We start from the raw sequence: 27,429 nt of genomic DNA on the forward strand, positions 1-27,429 counted from the left end.
CGTACGTATTGCATCTGCACTTTTTGCAGACCGATTGATTTCAGTGGGTCCGATAGACTATGTGGGAATGATAGACTATGCCCGCAAAATGTGAACCTCGGACCTATTGAACTCAATAGGTTCTTAAAAAAAAGAGGACTGCATCCGTATTTTGTGACTGCAAAAAAGGACACAGTGGTGTGCATGAGGTCTTAAAGTCCATGTGGACAGGTCAATGTAGCTCAACCTACATGTACCATAAGATAAGGTAAAGCCCCGACAGTTATCGGGCACTGAACCTACAGTGGAGTGATTGTGCGGGGGCGCTCCTGTGTTCCACGGTGATGAACTAAGTACCCCCTGCTGTGAATGAAGTGATACAGCGCGTCCAATGAAATCAATCAGGCCACCCACAGTTCTCCTCAGGGTAAGGCCTCTTTCACACAACCGTTTTTTCCCCCCCGCTTACGGGCCGTTTTTTGCGTTCCTTAGGCTACTTTCACACTAGCGTTCGGGCGGATCCGTTCTGAACGGATCCGCTCATAATAATGCAGACGGAGGCTCCGTTCAGAACGGATCCGTCTGAATTAAAATGGCAAAAAAAAAGCTAAGTGTGAAAATAGCCTCGGACGGATCCGTCCAGACTTTCAATGTAAAGTCAATGGGGGACGGATCCGCTTGAAGATTGAGCCACATTGTGGCATCTTCAAACGGATCCGTCCCCATTGACTTACATTGTAAGTCTGGACGGATCCGCACGGATCCGCACGCCTCCGCACGGCCAGGCGGACACCCGAACGCTGCAAGCAGCGTTCAGCTGTCCGCCTGTCCGTGCGGAGGCGAGCGGAGCGGAGGCTGAACGCCGCCAGACTGATGCAGTCTGAGCGGATCCGCTCCATTCAGACTGCATCAGGGCTGGACGGCTGCGTTCGGGTCCGCTCGTGAGCCCCTTCAAACGGAGCTCACGAGCGGACACCCGAACGCTAGTGTGAAAGTAGCCTTATACGGTACCATTCATTTCAACGGTTCCACAAAAAAAAAAAAAGGATTCAGTTTCCGTATTTCCATTCCGTTGAAGGATAGAACATGTCCTATTATTGCCCGCAAATCCATTCAAGTCAATGGGTCTGCAAAAAAAACAGAACACATACGGAAATGCATCCATATGTCTTCGGTATCAGTTCCGTTTTTGCAGAACCATCTATTGAAAATGTTATGCCTAGCCCAATTTCTCCTATGTAATTACTGTATATGCCATAGGGAAAAAACGGAACGGAAAAACGGAACAGAAACAGAATTTTAAAAAAAACGGAACGGATCCGTGAAAAACAGACCGCAAAACACTGAAAAAGCCATACAGTCGTGTAAAAGAGGCCTAATAGAAGTGGGACCCCCTGCCCCAAACTACCTCCCCAATTTTCCTTAACAGACTCGTTTCCATTCTCTAATTAAATGCACATAATAAATCTAGAAAAAAAATAGAATAAAGTTTCAGATGCGCTTTATATGGCATTCCTATTCACATACACCTCCAACCTCCATTCCTTCTAATGTTCTGCCATGGTCAGTGTCAGTCTTTACTGCAGTTCTAGTATTCGATTCACGAAACAGGAAGATCAGAATGGACAGAGCCATAGGCCCCTCCCACATAGGGGCATGCATGGAATGGCAGGAAGTCACAGAAAAACGAATGAAGAATAATTACCATCCTAATATCCGGCTGACCATGGAAATTCTGGAGATGCCACCATAGTCGTCACAGGTGTCCCACTTGTGGAGAAGACATTTTTCTGTCCAAAAAAGTGTTTCTTCTGTCAAAAGAAAAAAAAAGAAAGAAAGAAATCTCAATACTCCAGGAAGTCTAGTGAGATCTCAGCAGAGAGCGCAGCGTGCCGATGTCTCCTGTCTCTTTCAGGGCGATTAGCGGCAGCTAATGGATTAATCATTACAGCTCTGCATGAAATCATTAACCAGCTCACACACGCACACAGCCCAGCCTAGTTAACAGAGTGTGACACTGGCGCCATGTGACCGGAGTCCATTCAAAGATTAGGCGGTTTAAATTTAAGTACCCCCATCGGAACAGTTGCAAGCATTGGGCACAATGGCCTCTTCATATAATGACCTGACATTACGTAAAGGGACAGTAAACCATAGTGTTTCCATTCGCAGAATGTGTTCTATTGCTCTCTGTTATCAGCCAGGACGGCAGGGGGTCCGGAGAAATCTTCATCCTCTTGATCAGTATTTTAAGGTCACATACCTGCACTCAGGGTCAGTATCAGACAAACCAGGCAGACGCCAGGGCGATTTAGGCTTGGAGCAGGGGGCACTATAGACATGCCCTATGCTTGGTAAGCTGAGGGTGTGTAGTCGAGGAGCTCACTGGGACCATTACCCCAGAGACCCACATATACCTGTAGCCCGCCATTTTTTTTTTTTTTTTTTTTTTTATACATTTATCTTTTATTCTTTTTCTTATATATGCCAAGTAATAGAGGGGGGAGCACATATAACAATACATATGTCAATACATTTAGAGCAGTGTATCTAGTTACATGTTATGGTGACATACATATATAAAAGACATCTATAGCCGAAGTTATCCTGACATTAATATCATTTCTTAAATACATATCGAGGTTCATCAGCTCTACCCCCAAAAAAAAACAATAAAAAAAGTGGGAGACCCATTTCCCCCCCCCCCCCCCCCATTGTCCCCCACCCGCCAATCCCGTCTAATCTGGTCTGGTGCGGCGGCCCCGCGGGGCGATGGAGCACTCTTGCCCCCATCTGAGGTATCTATCAGAGTTTTATAGTATCCAAACCAATTAGTGTGGGCCGTGTTTAGTAACATTTATTATTCAAGAAAGTGGGGTATATTTATTAATACTGGAGTGTAGTCTCAATGATAGCACTAAAAGGGCATCAGTTCCAGTCAGGAAAATTCCTCTCCCCATATCAACTTTCTCTATATGCCCATTTCAGTAGCAAAATGCACCCCACATCGTTTCATACTCTCGAAGTTTGTCATTCTTGTCATTAAGGTTTGCCATTCATTAATTGTCGGAAGTCTATCTTTCACCCACTGTCTCAAGATTATTACCTTGGCCAATAGGAAGCCCCTCAACCAATAAGCCTGTTCATCTTTGGAGGTTTTTTTTTTATATTCAAGAGGGAGAAAACCAAGCACAACTACTTGAATGGTTAAAGGGGGGCTGGTCCTGTTTTGTGCCGTCATTATCTGAAATATACTATCCCAAAAGGTCCTAATCACAGGACAATCCCACAGCATGTGTACGATCCCGGCAGCTACAAGGGAGCATTTCAAACAGCTAAATTCTAAGCCCTTATTGCTATATACTTTGGATAGGAGGCTCGGAGTGACATATAGACGGTGTATTATTTTAAATTGTAACAATTGATATTGTCGTGAAGAGGAGGCCTTCTTGATATTTTGATAGATTTCCCGCCATTGTGAGGGATTACATTCCCCTATATCCGCATTCCACTTATCTACACTTTTAAATTTAGTGGTTGTACTTAATTCCTCAATAAATCTCTTATAAATTAGTGAAATCTTAATTTTATTCCCGAATAAATTATAACAAAATACTAAAAACCCTGGGGTGTCTTTTATAGGTATTTTTTTAAGAGTACATGCTAGTGCGTGATGTAGTTGAAAGTATCTATAGTGCTCTAGTGCAGTTCTTGGTGTCAGTTGATTCAATTCCCTTATTGGTTTAATTTTCCCTTTCATATATATATGTGAAACTAATGTGATACCTTTTTGAATCCAATATTCCTTTGCATTAAGTGTCGAGAATTCTGTTAACGCGGGATTGTAGCCCGCCATGTTGAATTATTTTTAATAACCAATTTACAGTAAGTCCCCATAAAAAAAATGTTATTATGCAGCTAGGATGGCAGGTTTGGGTACCCTTGTTGCTAGGATTGGGAAGCGTTATGGCTTTCCAACTAGAGATGAGCGAATTTCAGGTCATGAGAGGACTCTGCATAACGGAAACGGGACGGATCCGTTATGCAGAACATAGACTTCGGAATGAATAACGGAATGCCTCTAAAAGGATTCCGTCATAGAATTGCGTTATGGTCCGTGGTAACGGAATCCATAACACAATTCACCTTTTACCAGTAAACGAAGAGTGAACGAATTTCAAAATATGAAATTCGCTCATCTCCATTTCCAACTTTTACAAGCATATCGTTTTAGACTCAACGTTCTGCTCTAATACAAAACAGAATAGTTATTTATAGAGGTTAAGTCCTGTTTTTCTGATAGAGCCCAAATTCCCTTGCATAAGCACACAGTTAAATAGTAAAATCCTGGCTACATACAGTCACCACTAGAGGGAGCTCTTAGCAGCATGCTGTTGTATTATTAATTCCATGTTTACATGTATGCAGTAAGCTCTTAAGCTCCCCCTAGTGGAGGTTGCACGCAGACAGAATCCTGTCATCTATTGTATGCAGGGAATTTTGAGCATTAAAACTCTGCCCGCCTCTCATGGCCTCCAAAATTAGGAGCATGAATAAGTCCAGACAATGGTGTCCACAAATGATGCTGGCAGATCACATGGCGCTCAAGAAAGAAATGAAATCTAGTCTTCCTGTGAATACAACCAAAGGAAATGCCTTGTGCAGGAAACTTCGAGAGGAGCAAGTGTACTTAGCACTACAGGAAATACATGACTGTGCAGCCGACAGTGCCCGAGAGCTGTAAAGTGACATCTATAACCGGCCTGCAGGTAGCAGGTTATCACAGCCAGACAGGAGCTTATCACACCAGGAGACGCTGCGCTAACAAGTACAAGCGATAGATATAGATCAGTGATGGCAAACCTATGGCACTCAAAGCCCTCTCTGTGGGCACCCACACCCTGGAAAACGTCTATGGTGTACCAATATGCCTTAGACTTCTCCTGTCAGTCATTAGCGCAGGGCGCACCATGAACAGCACAGGCAGCGCACTGAATGTAGGCAGGATATTGTAGATAAATGATAAAGTTCATGGAAGATATTCTATATTGGACTTTAGTATTCAAGGTAAATTGCTGTGTTGGCACTTTGCGATAAATAAGTGGGTTTATGTTGCAGTTTGGGCACTCGGTCTGTAAAAGGTTCGCCATCACTGATATAGATAGATAATGAGATAGAGAGATAATAGATAGATATGAGATAGATAGATGGATAGATAGATAGATAGATAGATATTAGATAGATAACTAACAAGGTATAAGGATGCTTAAAAAAAAAAAAAAAAAAAAAACTTTATTCTGAATTTCTGATACTTCCTTAAAAAACTGGGTAGAACACATTCCTATAAATATTATTGGCAAGATATAAATAGTGCATAAGGACAGCAAAAAATTAAACCCAGGTGGCCTATCTGGGCAACCATAGCACTTTGCCACCCAATACTGTCCTTATACTAATGAGTATATGAGGGTCTGGGTAGGGGATTACTATACTTTCTCACTTGCCACTGCTGAAATCTTCAGCGTAGCTAATCACCACTACCTGTACTATACACAGTGGGTTCTAGAATATCACCCTAGGTATCCCCCACTTCAAATGAAACATAGTAACTGCCTAAATACATGCTAATTAGGTTTGATGTAACTAGCTGACGCCTGGCTCAACGCGTTTCTGGTTTGTACAGCTAGATTCTAATCTTGTATACAGACAAACAAAAATGAGCGCCTGCCACCTCCATTTGTGGCTGCGCTTCCGGCATGAAAAGACATGAGATATGATATGAGATTTGATATGAGATATGATATGAGATATGAGATTTGATATGAGATTTGATAGATATGACATAGATAGATATTAGATAGATAGATAGACAGTATTGTCAGGTAGGTGTGCATTCAGCGTACTGCATTTGCCATTCAGACATCTGAGAAAGCTGAGCGGTGTCATGTCATCCATCTTCCATAAACAGCAGACGAAAACCTTAAAGGGCTTCTGTCACCCCACTAAAGTGTTTTTTTTTTTTTGGGCTAGTGAAATTAGTTATATTGCGATATATGACAATATAATTGTGTTACTTACTTTGATCCAGCAGTTTCTTCAAAAAACGAAGTTTTATCATATGTAAATTCGGTCTCTAACAGCAAGTAGGGCGGCTACTTGCTGCTAGCTGCTGCAGAAATCCGCCCCCTCGTCGTGTTGATTGACAGGGCCAGCCGGGATCTCCTCCTCCGGCCAGCCCTGTCGGCATTTCAAAAATCGCGCGCCTGTGTTGATTCGGCGCAGGCGCTCTGAGATGAGGAGGCTCGTCTCCTCAGAACTCCCTCAGTGCGCCTGCGCCGATGACATCACCGAAATAGAAGACGTCATCGGCGCAGGCGCACTGAGGGAGTTCTGAGGAGACGAGCCTCCTCATCTCAGAGCGCCTGCGCCGAATCAACACAGGCGCGCGATTTTTGAAATGCCGACAGGGCTGGCCGGAGGAGGAGATCCCGGCTGGCCCTGTCAATCAACACGACGAGGGGGCGGATTTCTGCAGCAGCTATCAGCAAGTAGCCGCCCTACTTGCTGGTAAAGACCGAATTTACATATATTAAAACTTCGTTTTTTGCAGAAACTGCTGGATCAAAGTAAGTAACACAATTATATTGTCATATATCGCAATATAACTAATTTCACTAGCCCAAAAAAAAAAAACACTTTAGTGGGGTGACAGAAGCCCTTTAAGAGGACGACTCCTAGATGTACAACGGATATGGTAGTACCGTATACGCGCTGTAGTCCGCAGCTCTACGCTGGAGGCCTCTGCGCCACTTTCCTCTGTGTTTATCCCAGCGAGCATAACAGTTAACGTCCTCTAATCCGCTCATAATCGGCGAGATGCTGACACAGCTTCTTGTGAAGACTTTAACGTAATCTGTGTCCTATTTGTTCCCAGCAGATACTGGTAATTTACCATCAAACCCAGAGCAGGGTCTCCTGATAAAACGACATCCATGGAGCCCAGAATGATGTATGAACCCTGTGAATGTTCCCCTCATATCATTGCCAGGGGACAGGGTAATCTCACCCCTCTCACCACCCAAAGCCATGGATGAGTTAGGAAGAATTGTCCCCATCTAATAAACAAATGAACAGGAACAAGGAGCAATTCCCTTTTCCATGGGAGCACAAAATGATCAATTACCAAATTTTCCAGGTCTTGGAGAAATTACAGTACTTTTGCTGGGAGCACTGCGCTCTCAGAGCCCAAATGGTTCATCCTCGTGTCAGCCTTGGTCCCTCTGAAGGATCTGAAGGTATCAAAAGCAGTGGTTCGTATGGAGGCCCGCCAGCTGCAGGGCTCAATAGGAAGATAGTGCAACTCCCATAGGCTGGTACTTCATTGCAGTCTATGGAACAATAGCTTGTTAAAGTTCCATAAGGGGACTTAAAATATGTGTAAAAAATGTTTTTAATAAGAAAAAAGCCCTGGTCCCAGCAGTGGGACCCACACCTATCAGGCAATGGGGGCATATCCTAGTGATGGGAATACCCCTTTAATAACAACTACAGATTGCCCTGCAAAAAAAAAAAAAAAGAGCTCTCACACTGCTCTGTAGACGTAATAATAAAATGTTATGGGGGTCAGAATTTGGCGATGCAAAGAAAATAATAAAAATAAAAACTTTGGAAAAATTTAAGTATTAAAAAACAAGATAAACTGATCCATAGAATGAAGGAACAGGTCAGTTTTACCATAAAGGGTACACTGTAAAAATAAAATAAATAAAACTATGGCTGAATTTCATTTTTGTTCCAATTTTCGTTTTTTTCCCCCTCCTCTGGATAGGTCATCAATATCTAATCGGTGGGCTCCGACACCCAGGACCCCTGCCGATCAGCTGTTTGAGAAGGTGATAGCGCTCCTGTGAGCGCCATGGTCTACTAGCAGCTAGCCTAGGCCAACGATGACACGTTTGTCTGTCATGTGGCCAAGGAGCAGCTCAGCCCCATAGAAATGAATGGTCCTGAGCGCAATACCAAGCACAGCCGCTATATAATGTACGGCGCTGTGCTTGGTAAGCACGGAGAAGACTGCTTCACTCACAGGAGAGCTGGTGCCTTCTGAAACAGCTAATCAGTGTAAAAATCTCAGAAAACCCCTTTAAAGCAAAATGGAAGTGAAATTTCCAAATGTCATTTTTTTGTGCAGATTAACCATTTTTATCCATCATTTCCTGTAACACAGCAAAAAATTCTTAATATTTATTACCCTGACTCTGCGGTTTATCAGTAGTAAAATCTCCAAAATCCTTTTAAATGGTTACATTAGAAAGTAAAACTTGTCCTGCAAAAAAAGAAGCCCTCATACAGCTATGTGAATGAGAAAATAAATGAGTTATGGTTGTGGGAAGGCACTACAGGGAGTGAAAAGAAAAAAAATGCAAAAACAGAAAAACGGGTTAAATAGGTTGCCCTAGAGTCGACAATACACTTCCATAAACCCCATTACTGACCTTCTCTCTGTCAGACAACATTCACCATAAGATTCCGCATGGTATTACTTGGTCACCCCCTCATTTGCCTTACAGCCATAGTTGTGGCTGTTAAAATTTACTCTGCCTGCAGCCACCACTAGGGGGAGCTCAATAAAGAATGAGTTGAATAGACCAGTCTTTAGTAAGTTTGGGTTATGGGCATCACATGCTGATCACAGTCTTAAGGCATATTAGTATCTTTTGACAGATGGTGGCAAATGCTGTGCTGCTGTTAACACACACACACTAAGCTAGGACAGGTCCTCCAGGTTAAATAAAAACTCAGGCAGCCCCTGCAAAAGGTCTGAAATAAAAACAATCACCCGAATCACGGACCGTTGCCGCTGCAGCCACGAAGAAAATCGCCAGCAGGAGGAGCAGAGCTCAGCACTGGAAGAAACAGGGACGAAAAGGGGCGAGTATTGATACTTTTATCTTAGACCATTTAAAGGAGCTGCTGGACAACCCTTTTCATTCAGATTTCAATATTACAGCATAAGAGAATGGGTTTTCAAAAGTGGACAACTCCTTTAAGCACACCATTTTTATTGTGGCGTCTGTGTTTCCTGACTAAACCTGTCAGGAGGGGTTATTACCCTCCAGGTACCGGAATGTATTTGCTCTGTGTTTTTTTTATGTTTTTGTGCTGAGAATAATGAACCTGAGGCAGGAGAGGACTAGTGTCACTGTGGTGCCAGGTCCTAAGGTCCATTGGCAAACTCTATGACATTTTATTATGAATGTTTAACTCACTGATAAGCACACAAGCTGTGTAAGAATGGACTGAAAGAGCAAACCCTAACCCCAAAGAGGAAGACAGAGACCGGGGACACAACAAGGAAACACAGAGCCCCATAGCAAGGTTTGGAATGGGCCCCACTACCGTGACCACCATCACTATCCAGGACCTGAATGCTCTCCTTGTTTCTAGTGATCTGCAATTTTCCATTCCTTCTTCTAATATCCACAAAGGTTACTGACTGCACCTCAAACCAACCAGGAAGGTCCATTTGGGTGGTGGGCCCCATAATAGCTACCTTGCCTCCTCACCTGGTAGCAATGCCCCTGACATATACATTGGGCATCATTTTTAAATTAGTTGCTGGCCTTGTTCCCCAAAATGGCCAAGTGTTGGTCTATGTCCACTCAACACTTGGCAGAGACACGACCAGTATGCCACCCTGGATGTTTCTTCTCAATCTTTGTGAAATATGGATATAGCTAGCCTAAGATGTCCCCCTCTTCACCATGAGCCCCATGGCAGCTGCCTATATGGCACCTCCCCTCCATACCAAGCCAGTGTGAAATAATAGGATTCACACATTCCAAAAATGTCAGCACCCAACACCCTTATGGTCACTGTCACATCATGTAAATGGTGACCTGATGAGGAGCCCAATCACGACAGAAGGACAGGCATCACATAAGGAATTACAGGGAAGGTCGTCTGACCTGATGCCAATATCTACTTATGGTACGGTAAGTGGACATAGACAAACTGTCCAGTATACAAGACTTCTTATTAAGTTTGAACCTGGTGATAAGGTTAAAGCCCTTAGCCATGAGGGTCAGGCCATTCGGGGGACACATAGTTAACATAGTTAATACAGTTGAAAAAAGACAAAGTCCATGAAGTTCAACCAGAAGACATACCTTTCACCAAAATAATATTAGAATAATATCAGAAGCCTAGAAAATAGCTGCTTGCATCAGCCCCTCCCCTCAGTGAGACTGCTTAGCCAATCAGCACAATGCTGACAGGTCACATGATATACATCCTGCAACTGTGACTCATCAAAATCAGACAGAGTCCTGAAGAATACAGAGCCGACATCTTTCACCTTTGCTATGTAATTTGAGGGTCATTTAGTTGTAAAGCTGTGCCAAGTAGGTCAGCTTTTATAGGGCTATAGAAAGGTACCCTTATCTAATGTAATCCTGTCCTGAAGATAAGTTCCCTTTCACTCAGTAAGGCCTATTTCACACGGCTGTTGTGCATCCGTTCCATGCATTGGGGACCGCAATTTGTGGTCCCCAATACATGGACAACATCTGTGCGGCGGCCAGAACGGATCAAGACCCATTCAACTTGAATGAGTCCATGATCCGTCCACACCACACAAAAGTTCTATTTTTTGCGGTGCGGAGGCACGGACAGAAACACCACGGAAGCACTCCGTAGTGCTTCCGTCGGGTTACGATCCATGTTTCCGTTCCGCATCTCCATGACTGCGGACCCATTCAAGTGAATGGGTCCGCATCCATGATGCGGAGTGCACACGGGCCGGTGCCGTTGTATTGCGGACCCGCCATATGCGGGCCACAATACGGCCACAGGCACACGTTTGTGTGCAAGAGGCCTAAGGCCCTGTACACATCCTGGGAAGTGAACACATTCCACACTCAAAGATCCCAGAGCCAAAAATGGCCATCGCCCCCACTGACACGGCTGAGGCCACAAGAGCTCTTTCCTAGGGACGCCATGAAAAAACTATAACAGATGGATTGCGGCATATGATTTTTTACCATTGTGGCCAACAGTTGATGCATGGCTCTGTATGGTAATTCGGCATAAGCTGGCCAATACTCCAAACCCCCCCAACTAGGGCTGCAGTAAACAAATATTTTTGTAATAGAGTATTCTATCGATTATATTTCTCGATTCATCGAGTAATCTAATAAGAAAAAGCTACTTAAAATAACGTACGTAATTAGGTATGTATAAAGTTATTGGTTTGAAGGGGTTAATAACTTTATACATGCCTAATGCCAAGGTGCTTCCATTAACCCCTCCAAACCAATAACTTTATACATGCCCATTGGGTTTGGAGGGGTTAATGGAAGCACCTTGGCATTAGGCATGTATAAAGTTATTGGTTTGAAGAGGTTAATGAAAGCACCTTGGAGGTGCCTTCATTAACCCCTCTCTAAACCAATAACTTTATACATGCCAAGGTGGTGCTCGCAGCCTCCATTAACCACTCTCTCTCCATCTGCCTCCCCCCAGCCTCTGATCTGCCCCCCCAGCCTCTGATCTGCCTCCCCCCCAGCCTCTGATCTGCCCCCCCAGCCTCTGAGCTGCCTCCCGCCTCCCACCCTCCCCCCAGCCTCTGATCTGCCTCCCCACCCTCCCCCCAGCCTCTGATCTGCCCCCCCCCCTCCCCCCAGCCTCTGATCTGCCTGCCCCCTCTGGTAACGCAACCCCCCCCCCCCTCCCTCCCCAGTATTAATCATTGGTGGCAGTGGCCACAGGGTCCCCCTCCTCCCCCCCATCATTGGTGGCAGTGTCAGTTCCGATCGGAGCCCCAGCAGTGTAATGCTGGGGCTCCGATCGGTTACCATGGCAGCCAGGAGTCAAGCTACTGAAGTCCTGGCTGCCATGGTATGTTAGTGAGCAGAGAGCAGCGCATTATACTCACGTGCGCTGTGGCCGGCGGTCGCTCCTTCTCATAGGTCTGTGCGGCGCATTGCTAATGCTGTAAGCATTAGCAATCCGCCGCACAGACAGAAGAAGGAGACCGGCGGCCACAGCGCACGTGAGTATAATGCGCTGCTCTCTGCTCACTAACATACCATGGCAGCCAGGACTTCAGTAGCTACCTGGCTGCCATGGTAACCGATCGGAGCCCCAGCATTACACTGCTGGGGCTCCGATCGGAACTGACACTGCCACCAATGATGGGGGGGGAGGAGGGGGACCCTGTGGGATATGGCCGGCACATTCATTGGTGGCGCAGTGGCCACAGTCCCTCCCCTCCTCCTCCTACTCTGTCCTCATTGGTCTTCAGCGGCAGCCGCGCACAGTGGGGAGGGAGAGACTCCCTCCTCCTCCCTCCTCCTCCCTCCTCCTCCCTCCTCCTCCCTCCGCTGTGCCGGCCGGCTCAGTCCTGCCTCTCTGGCCTCCGGAGGACACGGAAGCGGTGAGTGAGACGCTTAATTTCACTCCCGCTCCGTGATCACGTGATGTAAACGATTCCTCGATGCAGGGAAACAGGGATTTAATCGAGTTATTCGAATAATCGTTTCAGCCCTACCCCCAACTCCTCCCAGATGAGATGGGAGATGTAGGAGGTTCCAAAATAATTCCGGTCTCTTTCCAAAAATGTTGTCCTTGGGCTATGTGCGATGCTGTTTTTAAAAAAAATTCTACCTGTGCGCCCCGTTGTCGTGCTGTGGGCCGCAATGCACAAACACCATCCACGGGGCAGCAGCAGCGGATCACAGACCCATTCACTTTAATAGGTCCGCGATCCGGCCGTTCCGAAAAAAGATAGAACATACCCTATCTTTTTGCGGAACGGGAGTACGGGCCGTAACCCCACGGAAGCACTCCGTAGTGCTTCCATAGGGTGCCGTTCTTCTGTTACGCACCATACCGCATCTCTGGATTTGCGGACCCATTGAAGTGAATGGGTCCGCATCTGTGATGCGGAATGCCCACGGAACGGCACCTGTGTATTGCGGATCCGCAAATGCGGTCCGTAATATGGCAACGGGGCGCACACGTTCGTGTGCAGAAAGCCTTAATCTGTTGCCAAAACCTTTAGGCCTCACGCAAACAAACATATTTTCTGTCCGTGTCCGTTCAGGTTTTTTTTGCGGACCGTATACGGAACCATTCATTTCAATGGGTCCCGAAAACAAAAAAGGAAGTTACTCCGTGTGCATTCCGTTTCCGTATTTCCGTTCCGCAAAAAAATAGAACATGTCCTATTATTGTCCGCATTGCTGACAAGGATGGGTCTGTTCTATTAGGGGCCAGTTGTTCCGTTCCGCAAAATACAGAATGCACACAGACGTCATCCATATTTTTGGCGGATCCGTTTTTTGATGACCGCAAAATACATACGGTCGTGTGCATGAGGCCTTACCCTATTGCTGAAATTTTCAGCAGCGAAGGGGTGAGAAAGTGGTGCGATCACGCCCTGTCTGGCCTGGTGAATGAGCTAGAGGTGACATGTAGTGATCTGAATAAGACACACCCTGTGCATTCAAAGATCACCTGATCCAGAAGAGTCATGGAAAGTACTGCAGGGGTTTACGATCAGTGCTCTTTGGATGAAGGCTTGGTATCACTCCCTGACATTTTTAAGAATGAGGGGGTTACCCTTTTCCATTTGGTGTCACTCTGTGAAATGAATGGAAGTAATGGAATCCAGTTATGGGCACGTCACAGACATCTCTTATTGGGACCCCCCTTTAAATCTACCATTTGACAGCAAAGTCCACCCAAAAGCTGAAAACATAATCCACGATTTCCAACTAGGAGGAGCTGTGGAGGAGTTACCCTCAACAACCAATCAGGTTAATGCTTTAAAGGGAATCCGTCACCTCCCCTACTCCCACTTAAAACAGACACCATATAGTACATGACAACCTCTTTCTAGCAAAGCTAGAACCAGCCCTGTACCTCACATGGATCCAGAGATCTCCTCATTCATTGCTCCAATTACCGTGCTATATTAATTCAAGCTATCAGCTCCGGGGGCTTGTCCTGTAACCGTCACAGTGTCTAACAGAACATAAGGCTAGTGGCGGTTGACGGATAGAACAGAGAATGTGCGACCACCTCAGTGAGGTGGACAGAAAGGTAAAGAAAAGAAAAAACAGTAGGTGGCGCTATACAGATAGATTTTATTGAATAGCTCACGGGTTATACTAAATATTTAATTACATGCAATTAGAAAGGTATTTAGTATTTTTAAACAGGTCATGGTTTAAAAAAAAAAAATTCCTAAGACACCCTCTTTAAGTCCAGTACTACATGAACAGTCACTGCTTGCTCTGGATCCCTAATTCTTATGCTCATCCCCTGGATCCCTCACTGTGCGCCGCAAGGAGCTGCTTTAAATGGGTTATGCAGTTTTTTTAAAACTGATCCTCTGGATAGATCATTTGCATCTGATCGGCAGGGGTCCGACGCCCGGGACCCCCGCTGATCAGCTGTTTGATAAGGCAGTGGCGCTGGAAGTAGTGCTGCCGCCTTCTCGCTGTTTACCATAGGCCCAGTGACGTCACTACTAGTATCAACTGGCCTGGGAGGAGCTAAGCTCCATTCAAGAGAACAGAGCTTAGCCCTCCCCAGGCCATTGATACTAGTCGTGACGTCACTGGGCCTGCGGTAAACAGCGAGAAGGCCGCGGCGCTACTGCCAGCGCCGCTGCCTTTTCAAACAGCTGATCGGCAGGGGTCCTGGATGTCGGTCCCCTGCCGATCATCAGTTTAAAAAAACTGGATAACCCCTTTAACAGGACTTCTGAGCCACGCACACATAATGGAGAGGACCTCCTGAGCACGAGCTGCTGATCAACGTATTTTAGCGACATTTTCAGGTGCACAGTGGGGAAGCATGAGCGATCCAGACTTGGGGAATGCAGCACTAATCTTGTAGTGCTGCACGTAATACTGCCTAGGGGGTGACAGATACCCTTTATTTTTCTAAACGGCTTTAAAACAAGGAGAACTGGAATCTGACTGGTTGCTATTGGCGACTCCTCAGTTTTCCTTTTGTCTAATTTTGATGAATCTCCTCGGTAGTCTCTTAAAGGGTAACTCATGTTTTCATCAGAAAATCTATTTCAGCATATGTTACTACCACTGCAGCATTATGCATAAAGAAATCTTTAGTTTCTTCACATTCCACTGTTTTCCTTGAGTTTTTCCCTAAGTTACGGCTGTTTAAACATTTACAATATGAGGACCTTCTCAAGATGGCTCCTCTGCCAGTTCTCTGAGGCCAAAACTGCTTTCCCTCACTTTCCATACACGCTTGCTGTAGCCAGCAGCTCCCTGCCAGCCAATCAGATTGGATTACTGAGAGACACGCCTCCTCACTCTGAAGCCTAATGCAGGCATGCAGCGTGAAGGACTGCCCCTCCGTCTTCTTAGCCAGAGACAGACAAGCCATAGCAACTGTCTTTTAAGGGAGCAGTGGGAAGGGACAGGAGACATTCATGAAAGCTGTTATTATAAGGTAATTACAGATCTTTTGACAATCATTGACAGACTAACTCAGGTATACATGCCTAGCTCTAATAAACTAGCCAATAAAAAAATATATGACCGTTATCCTTTAAAAGGATTGTTCATGACATGGCCAAAGATGACATCACACTTGTCCACAGGTTGTATCTAGTAGGGCAGCTGCAGCTTAGCTTTACTGAAGTAAATAGGGCTGAGCTGCACTACCACACACGGTAAGACACGTGTCGTGCTGTTTTTTTATTTAGTTTTTTTTTTAAGAAAGCAGACAGGTTTCTCTTATCCTAGACAACTTCCGGCACAGAACGACCTGTTAACCCAGAATGTCCTAAACCTCAAGATGAAGACTAAAGCAGGCGACACACATTAGGTAATGCTGGCCAAGTATAGGGTCCTCCCAAGCATCCCCAATAATGGGGGTGAAAATAAAAACTGTGAACCCTAAAATCTCCTCTGTGCCTATCTGATGATCTAATTCATTCATTTCTAGCCCATCAAGCTTGTGATTGTTTGCAGGTTACATGGTGCCCGTCCTCTGGAGATATGTAACTGTCCTGGCTCTATACCCAGTTTGTTCCTCAGGGCATATTCATGATTTGTTACAATGGATCAGCTCAGGAGGCTAGGAAGTGGCTCTTTCCCCTAATATCACAAGCCTGTTGCCTTGATGGGAAAATATAAAATAATGAGGGATTATTTGGTGTCTACGTTCAGACAGCCTAAGGCCTCATGCACACAACCGTTGTTTTGGTCCGCATCCGAGCCGCAGTTTTTGCAGCTTGGATGCGGACCCATTCATTTCAATGTGCTGTCCGCATCCGTTGCTCCGTTCCGTGATCCACAAAAAATATATAACCTGTCCTATTCTTGTCCATTTTGTGGACAAGAATAGGCAGATATATTAATGGTTATCCGTGCCGTTTCGCAAACTGCAGAACGCACACGGACGCCATCCGTGTTTTGCGGATCCGCAATTTGCGGACAGCAAAACACACAACGGTCGTGTGCATGAGGCCTAATGCAGGGCTGGCCAACCTGCGGCTCTCCAGCTGTTGTAAAACTACAATTCCCACTATGCCCTGCTGTAGCTGTAGGCAGTCTCAGGATGCTGGAAGTTGTCGTTTTGTAACAGCTGGAGAGACTTAGGTTTCCATAACCTAGAACTGACTGGACATATGTATTTCACTCAGTAGTCACAACCACCTCACTTACCTCCCCAGTAGTCACAGCAGACACCAGACATACACTCGTCATTGCAGCCCTATCATCCCAACTTCCCCAGTAGTAACAGCAGACTCTATACCCAGCAGACTCACCCCACATACATACACTAGTCACAGGAGCCTTATCATGCCAACTTCCCTAGTAGTCACAGCAGACACCCCACATACATACACTAGTCACAGGAGCCCTATCATTCCAACTTCCCTAGTAGTCACAGCAGACACCCCACATGCATACACTAGTCACAGGAGCCCTATCATGCCAACTTCCCTAGTAGTCACAGCAGACACCCCACATACATACACTAGTTACAGGAGCCCTATCATGCCAACTTCCCCAGTAGTCACAGCAGACACCCCACATACATACACTAGTCACAGGAGCCTTATCATGCCAACTTCCCTAGTAGTCACAGCAGACACCCCACATACATACACTAGTCACAGGAGCCCTATCATTCCAACTTCCCTAGTAGTCACAGCAGACACCCCACATGCATACACTAGTCACAGGAGCCCTATCATGCCAACTTCCCTAGTAGTCACAGCAGACACCCCACATACATACACTAGTTACAGGAGCCCTATCATGCCAACTTCCCCAGTAGTCACAGCAGACACCCCACATACATACACTAGTCACAGGAGCCTTATCATGCCAACTTCCCTAGTAGTCACAGCAGACACCCCACATACATACACTAGTCACAGCAGCCCTATCATGCCAACTTCCCCAGTAGTCACAGCAGACTCCCCACATACGTACACTAGTCACAGGAGCCCTATCATGCCAACTTCCCCAGTAGTCACAGCAGACACCCCACATACATACACTAGTTACAGGAGCCCTATCATGCCAACTTCCCCAGTAGTCACAGCAGACACCCCACATACATACACCAGTCACAGCAGCCCTATCATGCCAACTTCCCTAGTAGTCACAGCAGACACCCCACATACATACACTAGTCACAGCAGCCCTATCATGCCAACTTCCCTAATAGTCACAGCAGACACCCCACATACGTACACTAGTCACAGCAGCCCTATCATGCCAACTTCCCTAGTAGTCACAGCAGACACCCCACATACATACACTAGTCACAGCAGCCCTATCATGCCAACTTCCCCAGTAGTCACAGCAGACACCCCACATACATACACTAGTCACAGCAGCCCTATCATGCCAACTTCCCTAGTAGTCACAGCAGACACCCCACATACATACACTAGTCACAGCAGCCCTATCATGCCAACTTCCCCAGTAGTCACCCCACATACGTACACTAGTCACAGGAGCCTTATCATGCCAACTTCCCCAGTAGTCACAGCAGACACCCCACATATGTACACCAGTCACAGCAGCCCTATCATGCCAACTTCCCTAGTAGTCACAGCAGACACCACACATACATTCACTAGTCACAGCAGCCCTATCATGCCAACTTCCCCAGTAGTCACAGCAGACTCCCCACATACGTACACTAGTCACAGCAGCCCTATCATGCCAACTTCCCCAGTAGTCACAGCAGACACCCCACATACGTACACCAGTCACAGGAGCCCTATCATGCCAACTTCCCTAGTAGTCACAGCAGACACCCCACATACGTACACCAGTCACAGCAGCCCTATCATGCCAACTTCCCTAGTAGTCACAGCAGACACCACACATACATTCACTAGTCACAGCAGCCCTATCATGCCAACTTCCCCAGTAGTCACAGCAGACACCCCACATACATACACTAGTCACAGCAGCCCTATCATCCCAATCCCCTGTAGTCTACCGCCTCTGCTACATCGTTGGACTACCACGGGACTGCATACTGGCAGCCTCAGGGACTGCACTGGTTGCTTAGTAAGAGGCCACGTCACATATAATTCTGCTTCTCTTTTCAGCTCCCAAAACCAAAACTATGACCTGCTATGGAGGGAGGAGCGCGGCCACAGGCTGCATCATGCGCAGCACGGTGACCTCACATGACCCTGCTGAGGGTTCTGCAGAGCTTACCTCACTTCTTACCTCAGGAGGAGCCACAGCGGAGGGGAATAAAGGACTGCTTCATGGCAGGTTTTCTGAAGCCATAGAATTAATCCCTCATTAAGGCCGCATGCAGTTTGTTCCTGACATCGCCACCACAACGTTAAAACCTAATCTGAACAATAAAGTTTTGTTCATGGACGCTCCTGAAAAATCTACTTTTCTGACTAGAGGAAGTGTATGTCTGCGGTGGGTCAACTCCTCGCCTCTTCCAAGATTTTTGATTGCAGTCAGTTAATGGAAACATTCTTGTTTCCACCCAGAAGCTGAGAGTTGTATAAACCTAGCACTTCTCACAGCTGAGGGTTTGTGAAAATTGCATCCGGTCTAGACAATCCTCTGTGAGGTGAACAGCTGAGCTGCACAGATCTCTCCTGATAGTTTGTTTCTATGTATCAGTGCAGTTAGAATTTACCTCACAGAGGATTGTCCGACTGTAGCCAACAATCAGCAGTGCCCCTATGTCTTACTAGGGCACATGGCTGCTATAGAGGTGGTTCCCTCTTTCTAATATATTTAGGGGGAGATTTATCAAAACTGGTGTAAAGTAGAACTGGCTTAGTTGCCCATAGCAACCAATCAGACTCCATCTTTCAGTTTCCAAAAGAGTTCTGAAAAATTAAAGGAGGAATCTGATAAATCTCCCTCTTAGGCCTCGACACGACCGTTGTTTGGACACGACCGTTGTTTGGGTCTGCATCCGAGCCGCCGTTTTGCGGAAGGCAACACGGGCGCCTTCCGTTTTTTGCGGACCGCAAAAAAACGGCACGGTCGTGTGCATGAGGCCTTAGGGTACTTTCACACTTGCGGCAAGAGAATCCGGCAGGCAGTCGGATCCGTCAAAACGTATGCAAACTGATGGCATTTGTCAGACGGATCAGGATCCTGATCCGCCTGACAAATGCAATGAAATGCCGGATCCATTTTTGCGGTCTGAGCATGCGCAGACCGCAATGCCAGATCCGTTTTGCCGGAATACTCAGGGCCTGATCCGGCATTAATGCATTTTATTGGGAAAAAATGCGGCATTCCGGCAAGTGTTCTGGAATGTTGGCCGGAGATAAAAACGCAGCATGCAGCGGTATTATCTCCGTACTGAAAAGGCAAAATGACTGAACTGAAGACATCCTGATGCATCCTGAACGGATGGGGATAAAACTTATCAGTTCTTTTCCGGTATTTAGCCCCTGTGACAGGACTCAATGCCGGAAAAGTATAACGCTAGTGTGAAAGCACCCTTAGTTTTTATGTTTTTTTCATCAGTTGCAAGATCTCCGATTGCTGGGACTTTTATGTTTACATCTTTTGGTTGAAAATGGGTATAAAAAAAACGGTTGATTATTTGCTACAAAATGCTCTAAAATACATTAGCAGAAAAAAGCTGTCTCCTGTCCTCATTGTTTGCTACAATGTGTCAGTTTATCATTTCTATTTAGATCACAGTGGACTGTCTAGACTGGGTACAACTGTACTAAACTCTCAGCTGTGAGAAGTATTAGGACAGATATTGCACCAATATAAACAAGAATCTTCCCGTTCAGTGACAGCAAGCAGGAGCGTAGAAAATGGCGAGAAACAAAGTATAATAGAAAGCTAAATAACTTCTCATTATACAATGATTAAAAAGAGGCAAAACGTATTCACTCTGCGTGGCCTGAGGGGGGCGCACCATCACACAGATTCTTTCTTGACTCCTGGTATCACAATTTACCCCCCTAGGCTTTAGGGGTATTCCAGCCATTTCAAGTTGGCCCCTATCTAAAGAATGGGGATGAGTATTAGATCGGTGGGAGCCCAACCAATATGGCCACCCATTAATCTGGTGATCTTCCATCTCCATAGGGGGGCTGGAAGTAGTGGAGCGCTTGCAGGCAGTCCCCTAGAGATGAATGGAGCGACAGCGCCCAGGCTCAACCCGATGTTCCGTTTATTTTTGCGCCCCCATTCTAGTGATCAGTGGGGGTCCCAGTGTTCAGACCTCCACCAATCTCAACCTTATCCTCTATGGGGTGGATATGGGATAACTTGAAATATCTGGGAGTACCCCTTTAAGCTTTATTCATACAAAAAAAAAATATATATATATATATATATATATCTTTCATTATAAAAGTTTACTGGATTTTGACTCAAAAATTCTTATTTTTCCAAAATAGTTCTATTCTCTGAGGACGTAAGTTGTATCACGGGGTAGCTACATGAAGGCCCAATGAAAAGAAGCGAATAAGGGCATCTGCACCCGGATCCTTCAAATTCTGTGTGCATATACTAATGAAGGAGTCGGGCCCTCGGATGGGGCTCATAAAATGCGGCCTCATCTGTATAAGGGCAACGCTATGGGACACCTTAAATAGGAAGGGAGCAACAACGGGAATATCTCCTGCCTGACGCACTGTGCAGAATGTTTCTATCAGCTGCCTGTGGAAACTCTGCATGAGGCCGGGCACTGCCAACACCACGACATGTGACAGGAAGGATTCATGATGGAAAATCTCTCAGGGACCTGCATACGACCGGACTATGACCGACCTGTGTAATAAGAAATGGCCTCCATATGGTGAGCATATGACAAACTGGCCATTTATTAACATGGTCTCCACCTGTAACTATTTAGCTGTTGTGAAACTACAACTCCCAGCACGCCCTGACAGCTGGGGGGACCGGGAAACTTCTGCGTCTGTGGTTAGGTTAGGGAAGCCTGACAGTTTCCCTTTAAGTGATAACATTCTGCAGGACAGTATCTATAGGAGAAATGACTGCATGCATTTATACACCAGGGGTGTAACAAGCTCCCCCTAGTGGTGGCTGCAGGAAGACAGAATTCTATCATGACGCTCTGTGTCCATGCAGGGGAGCCGTAGCTCTGTATCAGTATAAAGGAGCCTAGTCCGCTAGAAAGATATATTAAGAAATTAATTTGTGCAGAATGTTGGAAATAAAGATGGCACAGTGAATTTTTTAAGACATAAGTCTGTCCTTGACGTTACCCTGTCACATGTAGTCTCGGGGGCGCACCAGTTTAGGGGTTTTCTTTTTACTTAAAGGAGATCTCTGGCCTATTTATAAAATGCCCTGTGGAAGGAAGATTGTTAGGGTAAAGTCCCCTGCACACGAACGCGTGCACCCTCTGGTCGTGCTGCGGGCCGCAATGCACGAACACAGTCCGTGGGGCAACCGCAGCGGATCGCGGACCCATTCACTTTAATGCGTCCGCAATCCGGACGTTCCGCAAAAAGATAGAACATATCCTATCTTTTTACGGAACGGAAGTACAGGACGAAACCCCACGGAAACACTCCGTAGTGCTTCCGTAGGGTTCTGTTCCGCACCATTCCGCATCTCCGGATTTGCGGACCGATTCAAGTGATCTGTGATGCGGAATGCCCACGGAACGGCACCCGTGTACTGCGGACACGAGAATGCGGTCCGCAATACGGCAACGGGAAGCACACGTTCGTGTGCAGGGGGCCTAATACTTACTAGTCCGTCATTGTGCTGATGCTGCCCTCAGGCTGCGGGCTCCTCGGCCTGGGCACTGACCGGATGTGTGCGCTTCTTTTCCTGTTCAGTTGCATTTAATACTATAAAGTTGAATGGTAAAAGAGAAGTGCACATCCGGTCGGATGGGGGTGGAAGAGACCGCAGACTGTGTGAACGCAGTGGGAACGGGGAGCAGTTGTCTCATCTTAGACATTGGTGGCATATCATTAGGATATGTCCCCAATATCTGATTGACCTGTACCTATCTCTGGAACGGGTCCCCGAAAGTGAAGGAGGGCTCATTACGCATGTGCAGCGTGCTCTCCATTCATTTCTACCAGGGGTTGAGAAAGTAGCCGAGCATAGATATGAATAGAGGGCGCACCACACAAGTGTGCCAACGCTCCATTCACTTCTATGGGACTGCTGGAGCCAGCCGAACCAGAGCTTGGCTATTTTTGTCAGTCCCATAGAAATGAATGGACGGTGGCTGCACATCCACGGCTACTCTCTGCTCACTTTCAGGGGGGGGAGGTTATGGTCTCTGTTATGGTCCCTGTTATGGTGATAGGTGCAGGTCCCACCTCTGACATTGGTTGCATCTCCTAGCGATATGCCACCGGTGTCTAAGATCAGACAACCCCTTTAAACAGATCATTATTTTATAAATAGGCTGGAGAATCCCTTTAAGTACTCTTCCTATTGGTGAATATGAATACGAGGGTCCAACTGGAAAGGAAAAAAAACTTTTTTCCTCCTCCTCCTCCCCCAAAAAAAAGTCACTAGTAAAGGAGCACACAAACACGAACGCCGTCCGAACCTATTGATTTCTTCTGGACCTGAAGATCATCTAATGTGTATGGGGGTGCCAACTCTACTCCAACAGCTGATGCTGGGGGAAAGAAGATAACCAGAGCCCCCCTTCTAGAGATTGCAGACGTTCTAGCAGTCGGACATCCACTGATAAGCTATATGTTTCTGGGCAGAATACCCCTTTAAGAACTTATATTTAGTCGTTGGCTGAGGTCAGTGGAGGTGTCTGGACCCCTCACTTTTATACCAGGCTGGTATATAGGGAGTGTCTGCTGTCGGAGGACCCCATAAGTACCCTGCTGCTATATCGGCTCTCAGCCAGGAGGATGCTACATGGAGACCCAATGGTTGTCATTAAATGCTTCAATTCTTAAGCTATAATCATCTAGAAAGGGTTTGCCCTGCTTTACCAGCACCCGTCATCTCACCCCACCTATTATTATAGTTTCTGGGCTGCCTGCCGAACATAACAAGATTTTTCAAAATGGACATCCCCTTTAAGGCCTTAGGGCCCGGAACCTTATAAGACAGGATACCCTTGATGGCTTCCAGGACATACAGCTGATATTATAAAAGTCAACCAGGGTGACACGTCTGTATTCTGTAAATACCACTCCCAATACTGACTCCAGACAAATACAACAGGAATCTGGCCCGCCTGCTGTGTAAATGACACCCATTCACCCAGGGGTCAATGATTTTTATGAATCAACTTGAGACCTAATGAAAAATGGATTTCTTTTCACCCTGTTTACATGCAGGAACCAGAAGTGAAGACAGCCATGAACCATGCGGCGGGGAGCAGGTAAGTATGGTTCCCTTTACAGGTTCTGCTGGGGGGGGGGGGGCGGAATTTAAAAAAAGAAGATAAATCACGGACAACCCCTTTAATGCCTTGCAGGGATAGTTCTGCTTTATGGAATGACACTTAGCGATTCATGCTTCATTCTAAAGAAAAAATACATTTATCCTAGATGCAAATGAGCAGTTAAGTGCACCAAGGGCAGGCCCGAGCCACTCTGTGCACCTTCGCTCCGCCTGCCCCTCCCTCTCTTTGATTGACAGAGCCGGATGAGATGACTATGGAGGAACCTGGAACCAAGTAGAGCGAAGGCTTGGTAGAGGACGCAGGCGGAACAAGGGTGCACAGTGGGTGCACTTATTTGCTCATTTGCATATGAATTGAAAGTATTTTTTCTCCAGAATGAAGCAACTAATCAATAAGTGATTCAATTTCAACCCTGCCATCACCACTTTTCCGAGAAAGGTGCGCGGCAAGCAGACCCAGCAAATTCATCTTCTTTTAAGGCTACTTTCACATCAGTGTTTTGGGCTTTCTGGGTTTGAGATCCGGTACAGGATCTCTCAAAACGGGAATTAAATGGGGACAAAACTGATCAGGATGCATCAGTTCCGTTTTATTGCGTTTTGTGACTAGACACAAAACCGCAGCAATCTGCTGTTTTATGTCCAGTCTGCGAAACGGAAGAAACTGGATCTGGCATGAAAATCAATGCAGGTCAATGGTGCTGGATCCGTTTTTTTCAGTACCCATTGACAATGATACTATAATGCCGGATCCGGTTTGTTCCTTTTCGATTCAAAGAGGACCTTTCACCGCTCCTGACATGTCTGTTTTATTAGCTCCATGCATTTCCCATGTAATAACTATTCTGGAGCCTCTATTCTGATGGCTCTACGTTGTGCCGTTCATTTATTATTTCTTCTAGAACCACGTGGTGAGCGCGATGACATCAGCGAAGGTCCTTTTGCAGGTCCTTCAAGAAGAAGAAAGAAGAGGATTCTGGCTGCGCGATCAAGTGGATGAGGTGAGTTATGTTTTTATTATTTTTTAACCCTCAATTGACCTTCTACTAAGCATTCTGTATTAAAGAATGATATTATTTTCCTTTATAACCATGTTATAATGGAAAATAATAAGGTAAATGGGGACCTGGGTCGCTCATCCCTCGTCTCCTTAGTAACCATCCGTGAAAATCATATCGCGATTTTCACGCATTTCTATGGGGCCTGCATTGCGTGAAAAACGCAGAATATAGAACATGCTGCGATTTTCATGCAACGCACAAGTAAAAAACATCGCTCATGTACACAGCTCCATTGAAATGAATGAGTCAGGATTCAGTGCGGGTGCAATGCGTTCACCTAAAGCTTTGCATCTGCGCGGAAAACTCGCCCGTGTGAAAGAGGACTTACTGAAGGCTAATAGCGATTCATCCATAACTTCTAGCGAGCGAGTTTTCTACCATCTACAGCAGATTTCAGTTTGGAGGATGCACATCTGGTCATAACGGAGGCGCGTCCTCAGACAATGCAGGGGACATCATAGACCGGCGTCCTCTAAAGTGGAAGCTCCACAAAACAGGTCTGAGCAATTGACAGAAGCGCTCGTTGGGGAGAAAGAGCTGGTTTAGCCTCAATGGAGCGAGCAGTAGCATTCATAGGGTCAAAACCAACCATTTTCAGCTTTGGAGGGGGTCTTAGGATCCCGAACCCCACTAATCATTGTTTGATCCATCAACAGTTAATAGCACATTAAAATGGTTCCACATCATTGCAGTCGTACAGACTTAGATGTGCTCAGACCACCAACAATCAGCTACTGCCTATAGGAGAAACAGGCAGGAAGTGTTCAGCCATCAATATCAGAATGGCAGGGGTCCGGCACCCCCGTCGATAAGGTATTTGGGAGTACCTACGGTGCTGGAAATAGGAATCAGAGCTGGTTACTGCAGCATTTACTTCAATAGGATCAGTGCTGCAGTAACCAGCTCCATCCACTACACAATGGATGGCGCTGTGTAGTACTGGGCCCCAGCTACTCCAGAACAGCTGATCAGAAGGGGTACTGAATGGGGATGAGCGAACTTGTGTTTTCACGTTCGGCGTACAAGGTTCGGGTTATTTAAGAATTCCGCCATGGATTCTGCCACCACAGAACATAACTTATGGTCCGTAGTAGCGGAATCCATAACGGAATTCTTAGGCTACTTTCACTCTCGCGTTTGGTGCGGATCTGCACAGATGTATCCGTTCAGATAATACAACCGTCTGTATCCGTTCAGAACGGATCCGTTTGTATTATCTGTAACATAGCCAAGACAGATCAGTCTTGAACACCATTGAAAGTCAATGGAGGATGGATCCGTTTTCTATTGTGCCAGATTGTATCAGTGAAAACGGATCCGTCCCCATAGACTTACATTGTGTGCCAGGACGGATCCGTTTGGCTCATTTTCATCAGACGGACACCAAAGCGGAATGGAGACTTAACTGATGGATCTCACAAACGGATAACCAAAACGTCAGTGAGAAAGTAGCCCTTAGATAACCCGAACCTGAACCCCGTATGCCGAACTTGAAAACACAAGTTCGCTCATCCGTAGTGCTGAACCCTCTGAAAATCTGATATTGAAGGCCTATCATGTGCATAGACCATCAATATCCCAGAAAACCGCTTTAGCGCAGAATTCCTTGCAGGTTCCCTGAGCTCCCCTTTGGTGGTTATACGGATATATGGCGCTCTCATAATAGGCTTTGCCTACAGTTTTTCCCCATCCTCCTCCCACCTAGAAAACAAGCCGCCGTTTTAGAGGCTTTTCCTGTCCTTCAGGTCCTAGTGGTGAGGAGGGCAGGGTTGGGGGATGTAAGATTAGACCAGCAGTCACACTGTGTACACAGGCTTGGGAGGGTCCGAAGGGCTGATAACTTATTCCTGAGCACGGCACTTTATGGAGGACCCTATGGTCTGATAAGCACTGAACTCACATTATGTATAATATTACCCCAGTATAAGTTATATCACTTACAGGTGAAGCTCGAAAAATTTGAATATCGTGCAAAGTCCATTTATTTCAGTAATGCAGCTTAAAAGGAATTGCTTTAATGCAGCTTAAAATTAATATATTGTGAAAAGGTTCAATATTCTAGGCTCAAAGTGACACACTCTAGTCAGCTAATTAATCCATACCCCCTGAGCAAAGGGTACCTCTAAATTGTGACTTTGGGGTTTCATAAGAAGTAAGCCATAATCATCCACATTATAACAAATAAAGGCTTGAAATATCTCGCTTTGCATGTAATGAGTCTCTTATGTTAGTTTCACCTTTTAAGTTGCATTACTGAGATACATGAACTTTGCACGATATTCTAATTTTCCGAGTTTCACCTGTATGTAAAATCTCACTGACCACCAGAGCGAAGGGGTCGCAGGGCTAGTAAAGAACTTGTGTGCGACTGGGTTGGGGTTCCTTGCGCAGACCATGGAGGGCCCCATGTGGCTTTTAGAGGTCAGACCTCCACTACTGTCATATTATAATATTATAAAGATGTAACAATGTATTCAGCTGTCAGGCTTGTATCCGGTGAAGAT

At 46.0% G+C, this 27,429-nt stretch overlaps 2 protein-coding genes across 4 annotated transcripts in view; one reads left to right on the forward strand and one right to left on the reverse strand.

Annotated features, from left to right (window-relative positions):
• LOC122928380 (peroxisome proliferator-activated receptor alpha) overlaps nucleotides 1–27,429 on the reverse strand; it is a 51,866-nt gene that overhangs the window by 22,717 nt on the left and 1,720 nt on the right. For 2 of the 3 annotated variants that reach the window (XM_044281158.1, XM_044281160.1), the window contains exon 2: nucleotides 1,685–1,790. The gene's annotated coding sequence lies outside the window, so the exon portion shown is untranslated. Of the gene's footprint in view, nucleotides 1–1,684; nucleotides 1,791–8,474; nucleotides 8,939–27,429 lie in introns of those variants that run through there. The other variant, XM_044281159.1, reaches the window with a different exon arrangement.
• The window catches only part of LOC122926067 (mucin-12-like), a 62,356-nt gene continuing 51,667 nt past the window's right edge, over nucleotides 16,741–27,429 (forward strand). Inside the window, exons 1-2 of the mRNA XM_044277451.1 lie at nucleotides 16,741–16,797; nucleotides 17,062–18,152. Coding sequence (XP_044133386.1) covers nucleotides 17,091–18,152 — 1,062 coding nt within the window. The 5' untranslated portion in view covers nucleotides 16,741–16,797; nucleotides 17,062–17,090. The remainder of the gene's footprint in view (nucleotides 16,798–17,061; nucleotides 18,153–27,429) is intronic.

This window comes from Bufo gargarizans, chromosome 2 (assembly GCF_014858855.1).
Source record: "Bufo gargarizans isolate SCDJY-AF-19 chromosome 2, ASM1485885v1, whole genome shotgun sequence".
Lineage (NCBI taxonomy): Eukaryota > Metazoa > Chordata > Amphibia > Anura > Bufonidae > Bufo > Bufo gargarizans.